The 22259-nt window shown below is 44.3% G+C and overlaps 1 protein-coding gene across 2 annotated transcripts in view; it reads right to left on the bottom strand.

The window, feature by feature from the left end:
* The window catches only part of adcy8 (adenylate cyclase 8 (brain)), a 100433-nt gene that overhangs the window by 72564 nt on the left and 5610 nt on the right, over positions 1-22259 (bottom strand). For both annotated transcript variants that reach the window (XM_067979755.1, XM_067979756.1), the window contains exons 3-5: positions 14234-14364; positions 13545-13656; positions 2332-2459 (exon numbers count right to left, since the gene is read on the bottom strand). In XM_067979755.1, the coding sequence (XP_067835856.1) occupies positions 2332-2459; positions 13545-13656; positions 14234-14364 (371 nt within the window). The remainder of the gene's footprint in view (positions 1-2331; positions 2460-13544; positions 13657-14233; positions 14365-22259) is intronic.

Consider the following 22259-nt stretch of genomic DNA (forward strand, 5'->3'; position numbering starts at 1 on the left):
ACTCGTTATAGATCCTGTCCGATTTTCATTTTGATTGATTTTAAGTTGAATTTATGTAGCATGTTTAAAATTGAAAACATCCATGGTGCTTCATAGAGAAGGAGAAAAACGGTCACTGAATCTTTGAGAGTGTCTTAGGGGAGGTAACTGAAATCATAGTCAAAAAGATGAGTTTTGAGAAGGTTTTTAAAGACAGGAAGAGAGGCAGCGATACAGAACGGTTTAGGCAGGGAGTTTCAGAAAGTAAGGCCAAGGCGATTGAATGCTGTGCCACCATTGGTGGGGTGGGAGGATGCACGGAGGCCAAGAAGACGGTTTACATATGTGGCTTGGCAAATTAATTTGAATTAACAATAAGTTCTCTTATTGACAAATTGTATAGAACACACCTTTGCAAACAGGAACAGATGCACTGAGCCTCACACTGAATCCAGCTGCCAGGAGTGGTGCCTTGTGGCTACCATTCAAAGCTCAACTAAAGCATCTGATCCTCAAAACTACTACTTTTTTTTGTTGCTTATACTTTCAGATTATTCATTGTTATTTCATGGCAGCTCTGAAACAATGATTGGTTCTCAAACCCAAGAGCCCTGGTCTTGTGGCGCCAGCAGAATCTGTGCTGGGGCTACTGATAGTGTGGACAGGCTCGGGTTAGGAATATAGAAGGATGGCCATGCCTGATTTTGCGAGGTCAGTGCCTCCTACTAATTTTAATAGGCTCCCTGTAAGTAAAATTTCAGCTACATGCAATAGTACTGTGTGTGAAAAAACTGTAACTAAAAGTCTTGCGATGCAAAAAATCTGCCCTCCATAGCAATAAGAATTAATGCACAAAGGAAAAAGCAGAACAAACTAAGTTTTAATAAAAAATCAAACTTTGCAACCAATGTTCAAAACTACTATACAATTTTTAAAAACAGATTTCTATAAATCAGGGCAGCAAAGTATGCGAGCTCGCTACTTTTGTTTACACCTCCAGCGATGCTTCACAAAATTGTAAAGAAATTAATACTAATTAAGATATAACTTGCATTAATATAGGGCCTTTCACAGCCCCAGGATGTCCCAAAGCACTTCACAACCAATGAAGTACCTTTAAAGTGTAGTCATTGTTGTAATGTAGAGAAATGCGCCAGCCAACTAGCACACAGTAAGCTCCCACAAACAGCAATGAGATAAATGACCAGAGAATCTTTTTTTTAGTGATGGTGGTTGAGGGATAAACGTTGGCTAGGATTTGAGGACAACTGCCCTGCTCTTCTTTGAATAATGTCATGGGATCTTTTATCAACCTGAGAGTGCAGATGGGGCCTCAGTTTAATATCTCATGGCAAACGGCAGTACCTCCAGCAGTGCAGCATGTCCCTCAGTATTGCACTGAAATGTCTGCCTAGCGTTCAAATTTCTGGATTGGGGCTTGTACCCATGACCTTTGAACTCAGAAGCAAGAGCACTACCACTGAGCCAAGACTGACACTTTGTAATCATAATGTCATAGTAGGTTCTGCACAGGAGGAGGCCATTCGGCCCATCGTGCCTGTGCCGGCTTTTTGAAACAGCTATCCAATTAGTCCCTTTCTCCTGCTCTTTCCCCATAGCCCCGTAAATTTTTTCCCTTCAAGTGTTTATCTAATTCCCTTTTGAAAGTTACTATTAAATCTGCTTCCACCACCCTTTTAGGCAATGCATTCCAGATCATTACAACTCACTGTGTAAAAAAATGTTTCCTCATGCTGCCTCTGGCTCATTTGCCGATCACCTTAAATCTGTGTCCTCTGGTTACCGACCCTTCTGCCACTGGAAACAGTTTCTCCTTATTTACTGTATCAAAACTGTTGATGATTTTGAACACCTCTATCAAATGTCCCCTTAACCTTCTCTACCTTGCATATATCAAAATGAGAAGGTGAAGAAAACAGATGTTTCATGTTTTATAACTTGTTATATTTGTGTAATAAAAATGTATGTCAATGTTTCTTGCATAATTTAACAAGGGGAATTGTCACTAAATCCACCAGTGGCGGGCTCCGGCTGGAAAACGCAACCCGAACGAACAAGGTTTTTTCAGGATGTTATTGTTGACTGCACATTTAACCAGTGCATCATACCATTTTTATTATTACAAAAATAATGAATCAAAATATTCAATTAATGTTCAGTCTGTTGAAAACCTGAAATCCATTGAAATCACCAATAAAAATCCATATTTAGTAGATTTATTCATTTCAGTAATAATCATCATTAAAAACACAACTTTAAGTGCATTGTATAAGTTTACTGTCTTAAAGCTAGATTTTTAATGAGTTGAGACGTACTTGTTAATTAAATTACCTTATTGTTTTGATCATGTTAAGACCCATTTCGACACAGCAGTGTGCATGGTCTTGACGTGGCTCAGGGAGTCCAGATACACAGTAATAGCAGTCTCCCAGGATCTTAATTCTAAGACAGTGGTACTCCTAAAATGTTATTAAAAATGCATTACTTTAATTAATATACTACATAATTGTGTCAGGTGGAACTTTTTGCATGCACAGTAAAACAAAAAATATTCCTTCTCTTATGGTACACTTATCAAAGCTGCCATTTGCAATACATTTACAGTGAAGAGAAGATTGTTACACATTTTCATACTTTCACATTTATAGAATCATTTGCCAATTATATTTACTGACGCAAAAAACAGAAAACAGTAAATTCTCTTCAGTGATTACACAACTCAGGAGATTAGAGGTCTGGGAAAAAACTCCAGGCGCTTTAAAAAAGCAATCTCAAGCATCCTTTAAATATTACACTTTATCTAGAATTACTGGGCTGCATATGAAGGATTGAAATATATATTTACATTCAAATTTAAATAAGTAAAGTGTTTCCTTTTGCTAAACACTGTGAAACAATGACACAAGAACCATAAAAATGTATCGTTCTGCCTGGAAAATACCATTGCATGGATCGCTGGTAATATACAATGTAAATGACTCTTTAAGCTAGTTGTTGAGTTCTGAGGGGTTTGACCTATTCTAATTAGCTTTACCTCTCCAGAGGGATAGACACATGTGTCAGTTTCATTATAAAATATATTGGAGGTGAAATTGGTCTTTTCCAGTAACACAAAATGGGCTCAGAGCAAATTGGCAGTCCATGTGAAGTCAAAGGAAAAGAAAATGGGCTGCGGTGTAAAACAGGCTGCCAATTTGCTACGTGCCCATCGGCTGAAAGATTTGTAGATGTTATAAAGAATTGTTTCCTTACACAACATGTTAGGTGGAAACTAAGGGTAAAATATTACTGGACCTAGTTTTTAGTAGTGAACCTGATGCAGTATGAGACTGGGGGAAACACCTGGGCAACAGTGACCATAATATTATTAGAATTAATTTGATCAATCAAACCAAGGCAGCTGAAACTGTAATGGTAGTGCCAGATTACAAGAGGGCTAAATTTACAAAGAAGGCAGTCGACCTGAGTAAGATTCATTGTGTGGTCCTACTGAAGAAAGACTGAAGAGAAATGGAATACTTTTAGAATCATCCTTAGGCAGAAGGAAGCCATGCAAGTGCCTAGGATTAAAAGAGAGGCCTATGGCAAAATAAAACTGAATTGGCTAACTGGTCATGTCCAATGATGAATCAAGGGTTTAAGGAAATTAACTCTCAGGAGAACAGAGATAGGTATCAAATTCAGCTGAGGGCAATGGAAACTGCTATCAGAGCAGCCAGAAGGATGTTGGCGAAGAGGATAATGGATAGGTATGGTAGTAATAGTAAGGTCTTTTTCAATTATATCAGTCAGAGAGCCATTAAGGACTGTATTAGGCCATTGAATAATTTCACAGGACAAATTCAGATGGACTCCCAGACTTTGGCAGAGATGTTAAATGATTACTTTGCATCAGTCTTCACTACTGAAGGTAATGCTGGGTTACCAATAATATTGAATAGAGTTGATGCTGTAATTGAATGTATTAAAGTAGATGTGGATGTGGTCCTGGGTAGAATTGGATTTTTCAAAATAAATTGGATGGCTGACCCCGACAGCATTCACTCGAGGATGTTCAAAGAAATGGAAGCTGTGTCCTGCGAACCACTTGCTCGTATATTTAATAGCTCACTGGGGTCTGGGATTGTTCCCATGGACTGGAGAGAGGCCCATGTGATGCCAATGTTTCAAAAGGGCAATAAGTCAGAACCGGGAAATTATAAGCCCATTAGTGTGACTTTATTTAGAGGCAATTTGCTGGAGTTGCTAGAGAAACGCTGCATCTCTTGACAGAGATACCTTGACAGGGAAGGGGTTATTAGAGAGTCACAGCATGGCTTCTGGAAAAGGTGTAAAACAGGCTGCCAATTCGCTACGTGCCCATCGGCTGAAAGATTTGTAGATATTATAAAGAATTGTTTCCTTACACAACATGTTAGGTGGAAACTAAGGGTAAAATGTTACTGGACCTAGTTTTTAGTAGTGAACCTGATGCAGTATGAGACTGGGGGAAACACCTGGGCAACAGGTGTTGAGGAAGTCACATAGCTGGTGAATGTTGTAAATCCGGTCGACATTGTGTATCTAGATTTTTAAAAAGCCTTTGATTAATTGCTGCACAAACGGCTACTAAGTAAGTTGAGTTCTGTGGGATTAGCAGGCAAATTTTGAGTTTGGTAAGGAACTGGTTGCATTCTCATAGATAGAAAGTAACTATTAATGGTAGTGGTTCTGTGTGCGGACCAGTCACTAATGGAGTCCCACAGGGATTGGTGTTAGGCTCCCTGCTGTTCACCATATTCATTAATAAGGCGTTGGGGGAACTATCCACATGTTCACAGATGAGAGAAAGATATGTGTGGGTGTAAGGACCTTAGACGATTAAAATAGATTACAGGCAAATCTAGATGAGTTGGTAGAAATGAGCTCATGTCTGGCAGATGTCTTTTAATATAGATAAATGTAATGTTATGAACTTGGATAAGGATAACAGCAAGCATATATACACCATGCAGGATTGGGTGTTCAAGGCTGCTGAACAGGAAAAGGACCAGGGATTAGATACGGTTGACGACACCATCCTCCTCCAAGGCCTCTCCTCCATCGTCCGGCTGGGTGGGACTGCACTCGCCTGGTTCCATTCTTATCTATCCAGTCATAGCCAGAGAATCACCTGCAATGGCTTCTCTTCCCACTCCCGCACAGTTCCCTCTGGAGTACCCCAAGGATCTATCCTCGGCCCCCTCTTATTTCTCATCTACATGCTGCTCCTCGGCGACATCATCCGAAAACACAATGTCAGGTTCCACATGTATGCTGACGACGCCCAGCTCTACCTCACCACCACCTGCCTCGACCCCTCCACTGTCTCTAATTTGTCACACTGCTTGTCCGGTACTGGATGAGCAAAAATTTCCTCCAACTAAATATTGGGAAGACCGAAGCCATTGTCTTCGGTCCCCGCCACAAACTCCATTCCCTAGCCACTGACTCCATCCCTCTCCCTGGCCACTGATTGAGGCCGAACTAGACCATTCACAACCTTGGCGTCCTATTTGACCCTGAGATCAGCTTCCAACCACATTTCTGCTCCATCAACAAGACCGCCTACTTCCACCTCTGTAACATTGCCCATCTTCGCCCCTGCCTCAGCTCATCTGCTGCTAAAATCCTCATCCGTGCCTTTGTTACCTCTAGACTTTACTATTCCAATGCTCTCCTGACCGGCCTCCGATCTTCCAACCTCCATAAACTTGTGCTCATCCAAAACTCTGCTGTCCGTATCCTAACTCGTACCAAGTCCTATTCACCCATCACCCCCCTGAGCTCGCTGACCTACATTGGCTCCCGGTCCGGGAATGCCTTGATTTTAAAATTCTCATCCTTGTTTTCAAATCCCTCCATGGCCTCGCCTTCCTATCTCTGAAACCTCCTCCAGCCATACAACCCTCCGAGATCTCTGCGCTCCTCCAATTCTTGCCTCTTGCGCATCCCCGATTTTAATCGCTGCAACATTGGCGGACGGGCCTTCAGCTGTGTAGGCCCTAAGTTCTGTAATTCCCTCCCTAAATCTCTCTACCTCTCTCTCCTCCTTTAAGATGGTCCTTAAAACCTACCTCTTTGATCAAGCTTTTGCGGGTCATCTGTCCTAAAATTTCCTTATGTGGCTCGGTGTCAAATTTTGTTTGGTATCACTCCTGTGATGTGCGTTGGGTCGTTTTACTACATTAAGTATGCTATATAAATGCAAGTAGTAGTAGTAGGTAGCATGAGTCACTGAAGGGCCATGATTGGTGCCACAAAGCAATTGTAAATGCAAATAGGGCATTTGGATGTCTTGCCAGGACAATGAAATACAAAACAAGAAATATTATCCTTTCTCTCTGCAAGGTCTTGGTCAGGTCACATCTACAATACTGTGTCCAGTTTTGGTCTTCTCATATGGTGGGTTATATAGAGGCATTGGGAAAGGTTCATAGGAGAGCCATTAGATTGATACCTACTTTAAGGGCCCTCAATAACTAGGATGGTCGAAGAGAGTTGAGCTTTTTACTTTAGAAAAGCATTGACTTCAGGGAGATTTGAGTAAAGTCTTGATAACAATGAAAGGGTATGCTATTTGATTTGGATGGGGTAGGGAGGATCAGGGGACAAATATAAGTTATGAAAGCATAGAACTAGGTTTGATGTTGGGAGGTATTTATTTTTGCAGAGTCATTGGCCTCTGGAATAATTTGCTAGCACATGTAGTGAATGTGGATTCACAGCAAGTATTCAGAAGGAAGCTGAGCGAGTTCCTAAGAGTGACTAATATGTCTACACATAGAAGGCAGGTGGGTCACTGGGGTCGTGTCACATAGTCACTGTAGTCTCCAAGAACCTATTTGATCAGCTTCAGAGGTCAGAGAGGAATATCACAGAGATTTTCCCTGGATTGGCCTAATAGGTTTTTCTGGTTTTTTTTGTCTTTCCAGGAGATTGCATGCGGGTTGTGTGTTGGAGGCGGTGGGGGGGGGTGGGTGGGGTGGGGGAGAGGGGGAGGGCAATAAGGGGGATGGTTTGAAGAAGTTGCACCATTATAAGATAGGACTTGTTTGGTGGACCAGCTGGTCTTTACCTATCCTTTTTTTTCATATGTTTTTATGTTTGCAAATTCCCAGCAGCCTATTTTCTTTTGTAATGTATTTGCATGAATTCCAACTGATTAATATGTACTTTGTAGTGTTCAACTATAAATGCCAGTAGCAAATAAGTAATGTAAATTAACTTAGCTTTAATCATCTTTCAAAGCAATTGTTACAGTATAGCCATGTCCTTTGTCTTTTAAGTCATCCACCTGGCTGTTTTGATTGTCAATTCTGATTATTAGAGGGCTGTGACTGAAGTTGTGAAGAGCTGCATAAACAGGTCCTTCCAGATTATTAGGTGGCCATGATCAACAGGTACACTGATATAATTTAGCCCTCTAAGTACTGACATTGAAGTGCTGGTATTAATCTTGCAACCCTCTGCTGAACCCTATCCAATAATCCGAGTGGTCCTCGCTCAGTTTGGGTTCCGCCAGGACCACTCGGCTCCAGACCTCATTACAGCCTTGGTCCAAACATGGACAAAAGAGCTGAATTCCAGAGGTGAGGTGAGAGTGACTGCCCTTGACATCAAGGCAGCATTTGACCGAGTGTGGCACCAAGGAGCCCTAGTAAAATTGAAGTCAATGGGAATCAGGGGGAAAACTCTCCAGTGGCTGGAGTCATACCTAGCACAAAGGAAGATGGTAGTGGTTGTTGGAGGCCAAGCATCTCAGCCCCAGGGCATTGCTGCAGGAGTTCCTCAGGGCAGTGTCCTAGGCCCAACCATCTTCAGCTGCTTCATCAATGACCTTCCCTCCATCATAAGGTCAGAAATGGGGATGTTCGCTGATGACTGCACAGTGTTCAGTTCCATTCGCAACCCCTCAGATAATGAAGCAGTCCGAGCCCGCATGCAGCAAGACCTGGACAACATCCAGGCTTGGGCTCATAAGTGGCAAGTAACATTCGCGCCAGGTAAGTGCCAGGCAATGACCATCTCCAACAAGAGAGAGTCTAACCACCTCCCCATGACATTCAACGGCATTACCATCGCCGAATCCCCCACCATCAACATCCTTGGGGTCACCATTGACCAGAAACTTAACTGGACCAGCCATATAAATACTGTGGCTACGAGAGCAGGTCAGAGGCTGGGTATTCTGCGGCGAGTGACTCACCTCCTGACTCCCCAAAGCCTTTCCACCATCTACAAGGCACAAGTCAGGAGTGTGATGGAATACTCTCCACTTGCCTGGATGAGTGCAGCTCCAACAACACTCAAGAAGCTCGACACCATCCAAGATAAAGCAGCCCGCTTGATTGGCACCCCATCCACCACCCTAAACATTCACTCCCTTCACCACCGGCGCACAGTGGCTGCAGTGTGCACCATCCACAGGATGCACTGCAGCAACTCGCCAAGGCTTCTTCGACAGCACCTCCCAAACCCGCGACCTCTACCACCTAGAAGGACAAGGGCAGCAGGCGCATGGGAACAACACCACCTGCACGTTCCCCTCCAAGTCACACACCATCCCGACTTGGAAATATATTGCCGTTCCTTCATTGTCGCTGGGTCAAAATCCTGGAACTCCCTTCCTAACAGCACTGTGGGAGAACCGTCACCACACGGACTGCAGCGATTCAAGAAGGCGGCTCACCACCACCTTCTCAAGGGCAATTAGGGATGGGCAATAAATGCCGGCCTTGCCAGCGACGCCCACATCCCGTGAACGAATAAAAAAAAACCATGAATATCACTTTTGAAGTAGGGGCGCAAGAGTGGACACAATTGAAGGAACTTTCAACTTCGGCAGGGGCGTAAAATGGGCGATATCAGATCAGCCGCCTGCTATACACCCCGCCCGATTTTGCTTTCCATTGCAGTCGATGAAGAGAATCGCGTAGCTGATCTGATATCGCCCGTTTTACATGCCATCATCGCTGAAAGTTCCACCCAATACTCAAGATACAGTCTCACCAAGGAAACATAGCATTTTAAAATAGGCTGCTTCGATTTAAATGTTACATCCTTTGCTATACAGCCAAACATTCTGTTTGCTTTCTTTACAACCTGGGAATACTGGGTTGATGATGTTGGTGAATATTCTGAGATCCCTTTCTGGATCTGATCCCTCCATGACATTCCCACTAAGTATGTATTCCATATCTCCTTTTTTTGCCAGATCTTACCACTTTACATTTACCTACATTAAATGCATTTGTCATTTTTCTGTCCATAAACCCAGCATCTTTCTGATTTTGTGCATGGTGATTCTTATTATTTGCCGCTGTTTTTATTTTGGTGTCATTCTCAAACTTAGACAACTTTGAACTGATGTCTGTCTCTAAGTCATTTATGAAAATGATAAATAGCAGTGCTGAAACAATATCAAAAATATATTTGAATAACAAACAATACCAAAAGTCAAGAAATTTGACCTTATGGAGCATCTGTACAATACATTGTACATACAGCTATATTCAGGGACTAAATTAAAGCCATATGTTACAGAATCATAATAACCTATCTACATAAGATAGACTGGTGGCATATGTGCTAATAGGTAGATGAAAGGACGTGCTGACATTTTGACAGATACTTTAATATTATATAATCATTTAATGATTTTTCTATGTTGTCCTTGAACAGGGAGACAATTGCTGTGTTGTCAAAAATGGTTAGAGAATTGACACCAACTACTAAAATAATGAGACTGTTCCCAGATCTCATGAGGCCAGGCAGGAATTGTTGTTTTAAGGCTGCAGTTAAAATACATTACTGAGTTGAGACCAGTGGCTGTATAGCAAAGCATAGCTGCAAGTGTTATACCGTGTTATACCGTGGGCTGTGAATTATATTCTACTCACCATAAGAGAACTCTGCACGCTTCTGCTATCATGCAGGTACAAAGGTTCATCCTTGGCATGTGTTGAGAATGCAGGCAGAAGCATTCACTTTCTCATAACAGTCAAAAGACTCTGCAGTTAGTTTAGAAAGTGCCCAGGAAGTCCAATGGATTGTCTAAGCACTTTTTGAACACAGTTTCACAATAAATTCTGCCAAGCCAAGCGATATGAGATGGCCTTCCTGAGGGTGTCTCGCACCACTTCATTTTAGTGTATTCCGGAGTAGGATTGGATCTTACTGAGTTATGCTGCTATTTTTAAATCAATGAGCATTTGAAACCACTTAGCATCAATCTAAAGACACACATACTCCATCAGCCAATGCCCCAAACCACAACAACAACTTACATTTATATAGCTCCCAAGGCACTTAACAGGAGCGTAATCAAACAAAATTTAACACCGAGCCACATAAAGAGATATTAGGATATGTGGAGGTAGGTTTTAAGGAGCATTTTAAAGAAGGAGAGTGAGGTAGAGAGGCGGAGAGGTTTAGAGAGGGAATTCCAGAACTTAGGGTCTAGGTAGCTGAAGGCATGGCCCCAATGGTAGGACAATGGAAATCGGGAATGCGCAAGAGGGCAGAATTGGAGGAGGGCAGAAATATCAGAGGGATGTATGGCTGGAAGAGGTTACAGAGATAGGGAGGGGTGAGGCCTTGGAGGAATTTGAACACAATTTTAAATTTGAGGCGTTACCGGACCGGGAGCCAATGTTGGTCAGCGAGCACATGGGTGATGGATGAATGGGACTTGGATACGGGCAGCAGAGTTTTGGATGAACTGAAGTTTATGGAGGGTGAAAGGTGGGAGGCTTGCCAAGACCTCACAAACACCTCACGTAATCAGGTATTGATGCTCTAAAGTACACACATGTCACATAGAAAGAAAGATGTTGCATTTTTATTGAGTCTTTTCTGTCCTCAGGATGTTCCAAAGCACTTCGCAGCCAATGACTTGCTTTTGAAGTGTAATTACTCTTGTTAAGTAGGCAAACATGCCAGCAATTTTCTCACAGCAAGGACTCACAAACAGTAATGATGTCAATAAGAGGTACACTGATTTTGGTAATGTTGGTTGATAGATAAATTTTGGCCAGGACACTGGGAGAAATCCCCTGCTCTTCTTTGAATAGTGCCATGAGTTATTTTATGTGCAACTGAGCAGGCAGATGGGTTTAATGTCTCATCTGAAAGACAGTGGAGTCGATATTAACCACCCTCCCATGACAGGCGGGAGTGAGTTGGGGGTGCGGGAGGGGGGGTTAAGAATTTAAAATTGCATAACGCGACCCAAACCCGCCACGTATCTGCCTGGCGCCATTTTTACGGCAGCGTGCCGTGCCAGTGTCCCAAATCGAGAGGCGGGACACCTCATTATAATATTTAAATCAGGCTCCCACAGTACAGCTGGAAGCCTGATCTAAATTTAACGCTGGCCGGCCAGGTTTCCCAGGGCTGGGGTAACCGGACAGCTAAATGGAGACGGGAGCAGCCAGATCAAGCAGTTAAGTGCTTTTTATAGCACTGCTTGTGAGCCAGGAGGAGAAGGAGTGCTCCCCCCTCAAGCAAATCTTCTGCCGAACACGGCCTCTCCTTGCTGCCGCAATCAGATGACCTCCCCCAACCCGCTATCTCTCCCTCCCTCCCGATTGCCATGCTCTGAGTGCCTCTTCTGCCCTGATCTTTTCTGATTGCTGGCGACCATCCCCAACGGTCCCTGGCTGCGGCCCTCTACTGATAAATACTTACAGTAATCACATCAAAAGCTGGCGGCCAGGCAAGAAACGGAATTAAAAAATGCTAATGAGGTCCTGCTGTTAAATTTGGTAGGACTTCCACATTCCTGGGATATCTGGGTTTCTCCCCTACAACCACACTCCCCCACTCCCTCCCCACCTTCCTGTAAATATCAGGGCCAGCATCTCTGAAAATACAGTACTCCCTCTGTACTGCATTGAAGTGTCAAGCTAGATTACATGCTCAAATCTTACTGTGAGGCTTGAACGGAGAGGTAAAAGTGTTAACACTGAGCTAAAAATACTTGATATTCAGATATTAATATCCTAAGATACACATACACTTGATGAATTCAGATTTTGATGCTCACATTCCCTTCCTCTGCAAAAGTAATTTTCATTGCATCTTATTAATCCTTTGAGATCCACACTATAATTGTTGCATTATATCCCAAAATACTAAAATGTGAGAATTTATAAGGCCATCAATAGTATAAAATAGAAACAAAAACAGAAAATTCTGGTAATACACATCAGCATGGTGGGCATAAAAGTTATGTTCAAAATGTTTATCGGTCTTTCCCTTTCAGGTGTTGACTAACCCACTGTGTATTTTCAGCATTTTCTATTTTTGTTTGATTTCCAGCATTCATTATTTTTCTTTTCATCTCTTAAAGAGATATGTCCAATATATATTAAACATTTGGACATATGTTGCGGGGTGAGGGGGGGGGGGTGGCTGGGTGGAGGAATTTAACCTCCATCCAAAGCTGCCGTGAAGTCGGAGGAGTGGCCATGCTGCCTGCCCAAAGCTGGAGTTGGGAACCAGAACCATATTTGGGGAGAAAGGGAAATCGGCCGGCTCCCACTATTAGCCAGACAGCAGGTCCGGTCTGAAGGTGGGGGGGGGGGGGGGGGGGAATAAGTTGATTCCGGGGAACAGTCTGGCAGTAGGCTGGAGTTTTTCTGTGGGCCCAGGAAGATCGCTCCTGCTCTTCCTGGCCCCATAAAAATAAAAAAATTTCCAGCAGTTTTCTAAATGACCTTCCTTTAAGGACTGCTGCTAAGGCCACCCTACACTTGGTACAAATAGGTGGAATGTGTACGGTGTACTCTATGCTCATTTGTACCTGAAAATTGCAATCAGGGTCCTACAATCAGTGTAGGGCTCTAATTTACTTATTTAAGCAGCCTTACACCTGTTTCAAATGGGCAGGTAGGTTGCTCGCCCATTTACAGACCCACCTGAAAATTGCATCAGGCGGGCCTTGGACATCAATGAGGCAGCCAAGGTGCTCCCCCAATTTTCAACAGCCAGCCATCTTTTTTTAGATGAGAAACGGGCAGCTGGCGGTTGGAAATTGCCCCCATATTCTTTATTCTCAAGCTGTGAAATGATAAATAAGAGCTCATCAGCTTTTTTCTAACTTTATTAGTAAATGGAACTTTTCATTTCTATCAAATGTGTGCATTAAGCCCAAGCACATTGTGGACCATGACTTCCTTGTTACATTTAATTGTCGCAGTGAGTTGTGTATTGCCAAAAAGCAACAGAGGTATGTTCAGTGAATTTAGAAAGCAGCACAATTAATGAAACTTTCACAGCATCTATCATTTGAAAATATCCATCAATTAAGAGAATGTTGTAACAAAATGAAGACAAAAACAATAAAAATGAAAGATACCTGTGTTTAAACAATAATCAGAATTTAGTTTATTGCATTTGGCAAGACACAATGATGGACTTAAACCCTCAAGATTCTTTTTGAACTGAGTGTAGCACCAGATTTTACATATCCAATTCAGTTGTAGAGTCTACCCACTGCTTCAATGCTTAATTCAACTTACATGCGCAAGTCGATCAAATCGCGCAAACAGTTCATTCAACATCCTCACCAGTTCCTGCGCAGACAGGGTTGTAGAGAGGTTGGTAAAACCTTTCACGTCTGCAAAGAGAATGCTAAATAAAATATGGAAAATATTGTATTAATATTTCTTTGTTCGGTAAATAGGATAGCTACATTTCAAAGCTTAATGCAGTCAGTTTGAGTTATTTTATTCACATTTTGTTACCACCAGGCTGCTTTTTAGTTCTATTGGAGGTCCATTTCAAAACTTGCCCCTCCCTTATTTCTGGATCTTTCTATCTCTACTGCTGTGAACACGCAGCTGGGAGAGCAGATATTTGGGACTGTACTCTTTATCATGGATTGCATAATTAAAATCTTGAGGACAAGGGACAACCATTTCCACTCCACACTGCCAGCCATCAATGTTGACAGCCCTACTTTACTAACTGTTTAAGCAAGTCTAGAATCTAAAGGGTCATGCAAGCCTCACTAACATGACAGTCAGATATTAAAAGAGTCAGACCATTTTCAATGCACTTTAACTCCTTTGTCACTAATATGCTGGATCATTTTAAAACAGAAAATAAAGAAAGACTGTTGGTTATGATCCTGGCTGGAAGACTTGATCTCTTTGAGAAAGATTTTTTAAAATCAAACAAAGCTTCTAATAGCTAATAGATTTCTTACCTCACATTTTCATAGCGATGTATGTAGATTTTATGAAACTGGTGCTGTAAATGTTCATCTTCCACATTGGACATGTCATTAATCATCTCCAATACAACAAACCGTGGCAAAACTGAAAGAACCAGCCTCTCCTTAATGATGTAAAACAAGCACACAAAACACACGTGGATATCATTAGCAATTATAGGCAATATATTCACAGAGGATTCTTTAGATTTGGAACAAATGTATTTAATATGTAAATACATCCACAACTATCCTTCTCCACCCTCCTCAAGAGTACTAATTCTGGCTGAAAAACCTAACATATCTTTTCTTCAACTTTCACACAATGATTGAAATTCTGCTTTTCTTCTACTCAATACTACTTATTCTTGTAAAAATAATCAGTGTAATGATTGACCTCTTTTTAAATCCCCCATATTTTGAAAATATGTTTGATTCTCTCCCTCTCTTTTGGCATCCCAGACCTATGTATTTCCCAGCAGAGAGGACAGAAATGCTCTTATGATTGTAATCTAGGGTGATTTGTTCTCCCTCTTTATGGGGAAGCACTTGACTTCCAATGTAACTTTGGATGATGGTGTAACACTGGGGATATGGAATTAGTCGCCTGCTGTACGCCACGCCTGATTTTTCTTTCCATTAAAGTCAGTGGAAGAGAAAATCAAGTGGGGTGTATAATGGGCAGCAATTCCATATCATCCATTATACGCTGTTGCCCAAAGTTTTCTTACTCATCGTGTTTTCTTCTGACAACATGGCCAAGATTAGAAACTCACGGGGAGGGGGTATTTTGACTTTGGGTAATTATGTAAAATGGACGATATCGATTCAGCCGCCCTTTATACATCACTCCCAATTTTGACTTCAGTGAAAATGAAAAGCGGGAGAGATGTATAACACGGGGCTGAATCAATATCACCGTTATACACTATTGCCCAAAGTCAAAATTACTCCCACAGTGTGAAGAGCAAGGTCATGAATGTGCATCCTAGGGCTCATGGAGCTCTTAGCCCGGTGGTAAAGTTAAGCCTTACTGTACTTAGCTTTTGATGTGATTACTGTGAGTATTTATCAGCTGTTCTGTATATCTCTGGTTAGAATGCTTTTTTCACCCATTTAGGCCACCTAGATCTCTATTCTGTTATGTACCTATCAAGAACTATGGGTGGATGATACATTGTAGGCCTCATAGTTCCTATGTGAATCAGCACTGTCGTTCCCCTCCCCCTGATTAGGAGTTTTATTGCTAAAGGAAAATACTGTAATACTGTCTAAGCTGCAAGTCAGCAGTGTTGCCACTTTCTCAAGAAAAATAAAAAGAGATGTAATGCAAATTTTGGCAGTCTAAATAAGAGAGCACAGAATACTTTGAACAGAGAAATAAGAAATAGATGAGGAACATTCACAACATCTAAATGAAAAGGTTATTAAATAATATAACAAAAGGAACGGATTCGCCACTGAAATTTAGTTTTCCATTAATAATGTTCTTAATACACCAACATGCACATGAATTTGCATTTCAAAGTAAGGACAGTATTGATAGTATCTCAGCTAAATAATTCTTGCTGTATTATAGATTAAATGAGAAGCAAAGCTGAGTTGTACCTCTCATAAAAATGTAGAATTCTTATCCTTACATATCTTTGCAATTTTAATTGAAGACAAAATAAACTCAGCAGAAGGCCTCATTAACCCTGATAGTTGTGATGATGTACCTTATGTGATGCATTTGCATCTGGCGTGATTGGAGAGAAGGATAAGTGAGCATAATATATATATATATATATATATATTTCTATTCTGTCATGTTCTTATCAAGAGCTACATATATATTTCAGTGAATTTACTTCTTCAGCAACAAAATGTTAACAGATATCCTTTTATGTGACCTTCACAAATTACAGATAGTTTGATTCTATCTGCAAACGTTAATGGTGAATGAATATCAGCATATCATCTTTTTTCATTAGTTTGTAATTGAAAATATCAATCTTTGAGTAATGCTCCAGACTGTCACCCTCCCAACAATTCATAGAATGGACAATTTTTTTAATCAGTTTGAATAAATATTGATGTCAGAACCAAAATGATTTGTGGGGGGGTGTTGAGGGACTGGGTGACACATGCATCAGAACATTAGGGTGTAAATGTGTCTTGGGTGATAGGGCAAAAGGGGTAATAGTAAATCACAGCCTGTTTTGCATACCACACGATTTTCTTTTTCAATCGTGTTTAACTAACTTGATAGAGTTTTTTGATGAGGTAACTGAGAGGATTGATGAGGGCAATGTGGTTGATATTGTGTATATGGACTTTCAAAAGGCATTTGATAAAGTGCCACATAATAGGCTTGTCAGCAAAATTGAAGCCCATGAGTAAAAGGAGCAGTATCAGCACGGATACAAAATTGGCTAAGTGAAAGGAAACCAAGAGTGGTGGTAAAAGGTTGTTTTTCAACTGGAGGAAGGAATACAGTGGTGTTCCCCAGGGGTCAGTACTGGGACCACTGCTTTTTTTGACATATATTAATGACTTGGACTTGGGTGTAAAGGGCACAATGTCAAAATTTGCAGATGACACAAAACTTGGAAGTGTAGTAAACGGTGAGGAGGATAGTGATAGACTTCAAGAGGATATGGACAGGCTGGTGGAATGGACAGACTCATGGCAGATGAAATTTAACACAGAGAAGTGCGAAGTGATATATTTTGGCAGGACGAACGAGGAGAGGCAATATAAACTAAAGGGCACAACTCTAAAGGGGGTGCAGGAACAGAGAGACCTGGGCATATATGTGCACAAATCTTTGAGGGTGGCAGGACAGGTTGAGAAAGTGGTTAAAAAAGCATATGGGATCCTGGGCTTTATAAATAGGGGCACAGAATACAAAAGCAAGGAAGTTATGTTGAACCTTTACAAAACATTGGATTGGCCACAACAGGAATATTGGGCCCGATGTTAGCAGGCCTGCAGGTTCCCGGCGGGGGGGGCTATCGGTGAAATGAGTGCGTCCCCTGCGCGATCACAGGATAATTGAAGTCATTTACCTGTGGTTACGGGTTTTCCGCTGCTCAGCTGCGCGCCGGCGGCCTGCGCAGCGCAGTGACGTCTGAGTGATGGTGGAGCTCTATTTAAAGGGGCAGTCCACCAATGCTCCTCCTGCTGCAAACAAGAAGTAGCACACCATGGAGCACCCCAGGGGTAAGGCTGCCCCACGATTTTCTGACGACTCACTCCAGCTGCTGCTGGACGGGGTAAGGAGGAGGAGGGAGACGTTGTTCCCCAGCGATGGAAGGAAGTGCCCTGCCTCCGCCACCAGGAAGGCATGGGCGGAGGTGGCCGCGGAGGTTAGCAGCAGGGGCAACACCACAAGAACATGGATCCAGTGTCGCAAGAGATTCAATGATCTCACTAGGTCCGGCAAAGTGAGTACACTAACGCATTCTCCCACACTCCGTCTTCCACATCACCTCAAACACCTCACAACCCCTTCTGCACTGCCACCACAGCGCTCCCGCATCAATCCTCACAGCCACTCAACTATCATCCTCACCGTGCCTGCACGTACCCACCGTCCCTGTCCCCATTCGAACACTACCACACACCCCAATCCCCATACAATGGGATGGGCATGTGGCACACGCATCCTCCCATCCATCTCCCACACGCTCAACCCACCCACACCAATGCTTGAAGCGTCTCACAATGCAATCATCACTCAATCACGCATCTGTGTTTTGCCTTGACAGGAGAAGAGATGCAAGAACGCCCGGGAAAGGGCACGCACCGGAGGGGGCCCGCCACATGAGGTGGTTCTAACGCACGCAGAGCTGGACGCCTTGGAGATCAGCCACACGCTGCATTGCCTGTCCGTGGCGGATGGCGAGGCTTGGGCTGCAGAAACGTCCGGTAACGGAAAGCTGACACTCAGCACTCATGATCGCGAATGATCTTAGCATCACTTGGCATCTGCCGCACCTCAACATTTGTCCACATGCCTGATATTGCCCTTTGTGCTCTTGCAGGGCCGTCTGCGAGCGCCGTGTCTGTGGAGGGCGATTCCTCAGAGGACATGCCGGTCTCTGAGGGTCCATCGTCACATATGAGCCAAGCATCCACCAGCGCAGATAAACACACCTCGTGGGTCCCCCTCCTCAATTAGTTGGGATTGCACATGGTGAGTCACCGCGCACATGTGAGCATGAGCAGACCCTGGTGGCAGGGGCAGCCGCGGAGGGTCCGCGTCGGTGGGAGCACTCTTCTCCAGGCTCTGCTCAGCCGGACCCAGATGCTGAACCCAGGGGGCCACTAGTCAAAAGGAGAGTCGTCGAGGGGCACCAGCACATTGCCGAGGTACTGGAATAGGTGCCACGCGCACTCTCCACAATCGCGCAGGTGATGGAGGAGTCCAACTCCTGCATGAGGGCAATGGTGGCACAGGTACAGGAGGGTATCCGCGAGATAGTGTCGCGGGTAGGTGCGGGAACGTCTGCGGTGGAGGAAAGGCTAGCCTCCCTCGAGCGTCACGCACAGCTCAACATTGAGTCCATCCAGGCCCTGACAACGGCTGTTCGGATTCAGGGTGAGCAACATTCTGCCGCCATAAACAGGCTGACAGATACATTAGAGGTGACCTTGCAAGGTGTCACACAGGTCATCCAAACTGCCGTCCAGCAGGGTGGAAGGAGTGATGTGGGCCTAGGGGTAGCACCACGTAGGGGTTCCCGCAAACGTAAGGCTAGGGTGTTATGAACACAAAGGGAATGCACCAGGGTGTATGACAATTTGTTATGTTTTTATTTATAGTCGTTTACTGCACATACACAATAAACACAATTGTTCTCACCACTACTGCCACCTCTTGTCCATTCTTGAGCGGCTTGTGCAATAGGTCCCTTTCGTGGGGCTCATCATGACGACGAACACCTGGTCCCACCCATTGGGTCACACTACAGTGGGTGCAGGAGTAATGGCACCACTCTTCTGTGGAGGGGGCTGGTATGGCCCCTCGTCTGTGCACGTGATGAGGTCTGGACGCCTCAGACAGTCTGATATTAGGAGAACCGTTGACATATGAGTGCCTCCCTGGCCTGACGAGCATCCAGGTGAGCCGATGTTCGGCCCATGGGTCCTTCCTCCTCCTCTTGCTCCTCCTCCTCCTCATCATCATCATCCTCCATATGGGTGGCAGATGTGCATGGGGCCTCCTCCAGCGGCACCCCTCTCTGTTGTGCCATGTTGTGCAGGGCACAGCAGACAACTATAATTCGTCCCACTCTGAGTGGCGCGTATTGGAGCGCTCCCCCAGAACGATCAAGGCACCTGAAGCGCATCTTGAGCACCCCTATAGCCTGCTCAATTGTAGACCTGGTAGCAATGTGGCTGTCATTATATCGACGCTGCGGCTCGGTGATGGGGTTCCTCAGAGTGCAGGGGATATCCCTTGTCGCCGAGGAGCCAGCCGTTGCCGGTGTTGGGTGAGTGGAAGAGGGGCGGGATGGTGGACTCCCTGAGGACGAAGGCATCGTGGCAGCTGCCGGGGTATCTGGCGCACACGTGTAGGAATCTCTGGCGGTGGTCACAGATGAGCTGGGCGTTCATGGAGTGATACCCCTTCCTGTTGATGAACAGTCCTGGCTCATGTGGAGGTGCCCGTATTGCTATGTGGGTGCAATCGATTACACCCTGCACCCGTGGGAAGCCAGCCACAGCATGGAATCCAACCGCCCTCTCCATCTGGCTGCGGTCATCCATGGCAAAGTTGATGTAGTGCGAGGCCCTGTGGAACAACCCATCGGTAACCTGCCTTATGCACTTGTGTGCAGACGACTGACAGACCCCGGTGATGTCCCCGGTGGCACCCTGGAAGGATCTGGAGGCGAAGAAGTTGAGGGCAGTGGTGACTTTGACGGCGACGGGTAAGAAGATGCTGCTTGGTCCATCCGGGAGCAGCTCGTCATTAAGGAGGCTGCAGATGTCGGCGACTACCTGGCGACTGACTCTGAGCCTCCGTATGCACTGCTCCTCGGAGAGGTCCAGGAAGCTGAGCCTCGGTCTGTAGACCCTGTGCCGAGGGTAGTGCCTCCTGCGATGCATCTCTCTCTGCGGTTGCCCTCCCTCCTGCTCTGCAGGTGGATGTGCCACAGCACCATGTTGTGGGGCTCCACGTGTCTGAGGCGGACGGTGTGGCCTGCGAGGCTGCTGAGGCTGGTGATGCTGTTCGTCCTCCGAGGAGGTCAAGGCGACCCCCATCTGGAAGGTGTAGGTCTGAGGGTTGCGGTTCCACGTCGGTGAATCTTCTTGCTAGGAGGAGGGTGGTGGAGGGCAAGCGTTGCCCTATGTGACGGAGTGGCCTCCTGCGTTGGTGAAGGGTCTCCCCCCCCCCCAACCTGTGGAATGCACCTTGGCAGCTGCCACAGGCTGCTGGCTGCAACACGTCCATTTGAAGTGAGAGTGTTTCCCCCAGTATGGGAAACAGTCTCAGTTCAAGGTAAAATCCCACCCTTCCTAATAAAACAGCTGAATCAGGCCTGTAAACGACCTGAACGAGCAAGATAAATACTTACAAGTGGCATCCCGCTGGCTTTAATTGCCTGCGGGATTCCCACCTGCGGGGTCTGCGCACGCATGCCGGCGTGTCCGTGGGGAACCCGGAAGTGGGCGGGTTCGAGAGGGGATCCGGTCCCGCTCCGGGATTCCCCGATTTTCGGGGCCCCCCCGCCGAGAACGCACCTGATAGCGGGTGGTAAAATCAAGCCCATTGTGTCTAATTCTGGGCACCACATTTTAGGAAGGATGTGAAGGCCTTAGAGAGGGTGCAGAAAAGCTTTACTCGAATGGTTCCAGAGATGAGGGACTTCAGTTACATGGATAGACTGGAGAAGCTGGGGTTGTTCTCCTAAGAGCAGAGAAGGTTAAGAGGAGATTTGATAGAAGTGTTCAAAATCATGAAGGGTTTAGATAAAGTAAATAAAGAGAAACTGTTCCCATTGGCAGAAGGGTCGAGAAACAAAGGACACAGATTTAAGGTGATTGGCAAAAGAACCAAAGGCGACATGAGGAAAAACTTTTTTACACAGCAAGTAGTTATGCTGCCTGAAAAGGTGGTGGAAGTAGATTCAATCGTGGCTTTCAAAAAGGAATTGAATAAATACTTGAAGAGAAAAAATTTGCAGGGCTACGGGGAAAGAGCGGGGGAAATGGGACTAACTGGATTGCTCTTACAAAGAGCCAGCATGGGCTGGATGGGCTGAATGGCCTCCTTCTATGTTGTAACCATTCTGTGTTCTGTGACTGACTTCAGTGCAAATGAAAATCGTACGGAGTGCAAAATGGGCTCCTGATTCACTATTGCCCATTTTGCACTATTGCCCATAATGAATTGATACCCTAATGTTCTAATTTATACCCCAAAGTTCTAATTTATGTCCCATTATCTCTTCACCATTGGAACCTAGCTTTGAATCAAGCTGAAACTGATATGATGAAAGTCTCTGGTATCTGATATTTAAACAAAATAAAATAGGAATCTCATCTCCAAAAAAAAACAATCCTCCCCCTGCATTTTTGTCACATGTGATGGTACAGGACTCCCACACACTGGCAGAGTTTCAGGAGATATTGCAATTACAATTCCACACAGGACAAGTTCCTGCAAGAAGTGAAGCACATTTCATATTTGAGCCCCACACATGCACCTTTGAAAAGCTGCCATCAGCAGAAGCCTGGAAGAAGTTTGCCTATTTACTCTGTACATGTTACTGGACAGGGGTAAAAAAAGTGTCCAAAAATAATTTTTTTTTACAAAAGCAGGTTGGTTATTATTATTTGGACAGGGATATGTTTTAATGGAGCTTTGCAAAACACAGAATAACTGTCTGTTGATTAGAAGTGATCACAATCCCGCCATGTATATTTTCTCCTGATGTGTAGGGAGGAGGTAGAATGTAATAAATGGGAGCATAGAATTAGGGAAACAGCTTTAGGGATGCGATCCCAAAATAATGTGCTCATTAAC

This window comes from Heptranchias perlo, chromosome 3 (assembly GCF_035084215.1).
Source record: "Heptranchias perlo isolate sHepPer1 chromosome 3, sHepPer1.hap1, whole genome shotgun sequence".
Lineage (NCBI taxonomy): Eukaryota > Metazoa > Chordata > Chondrichthyes > Hexanchiformes > Hexanchidae > Heptranchias > Heptranchias perlo.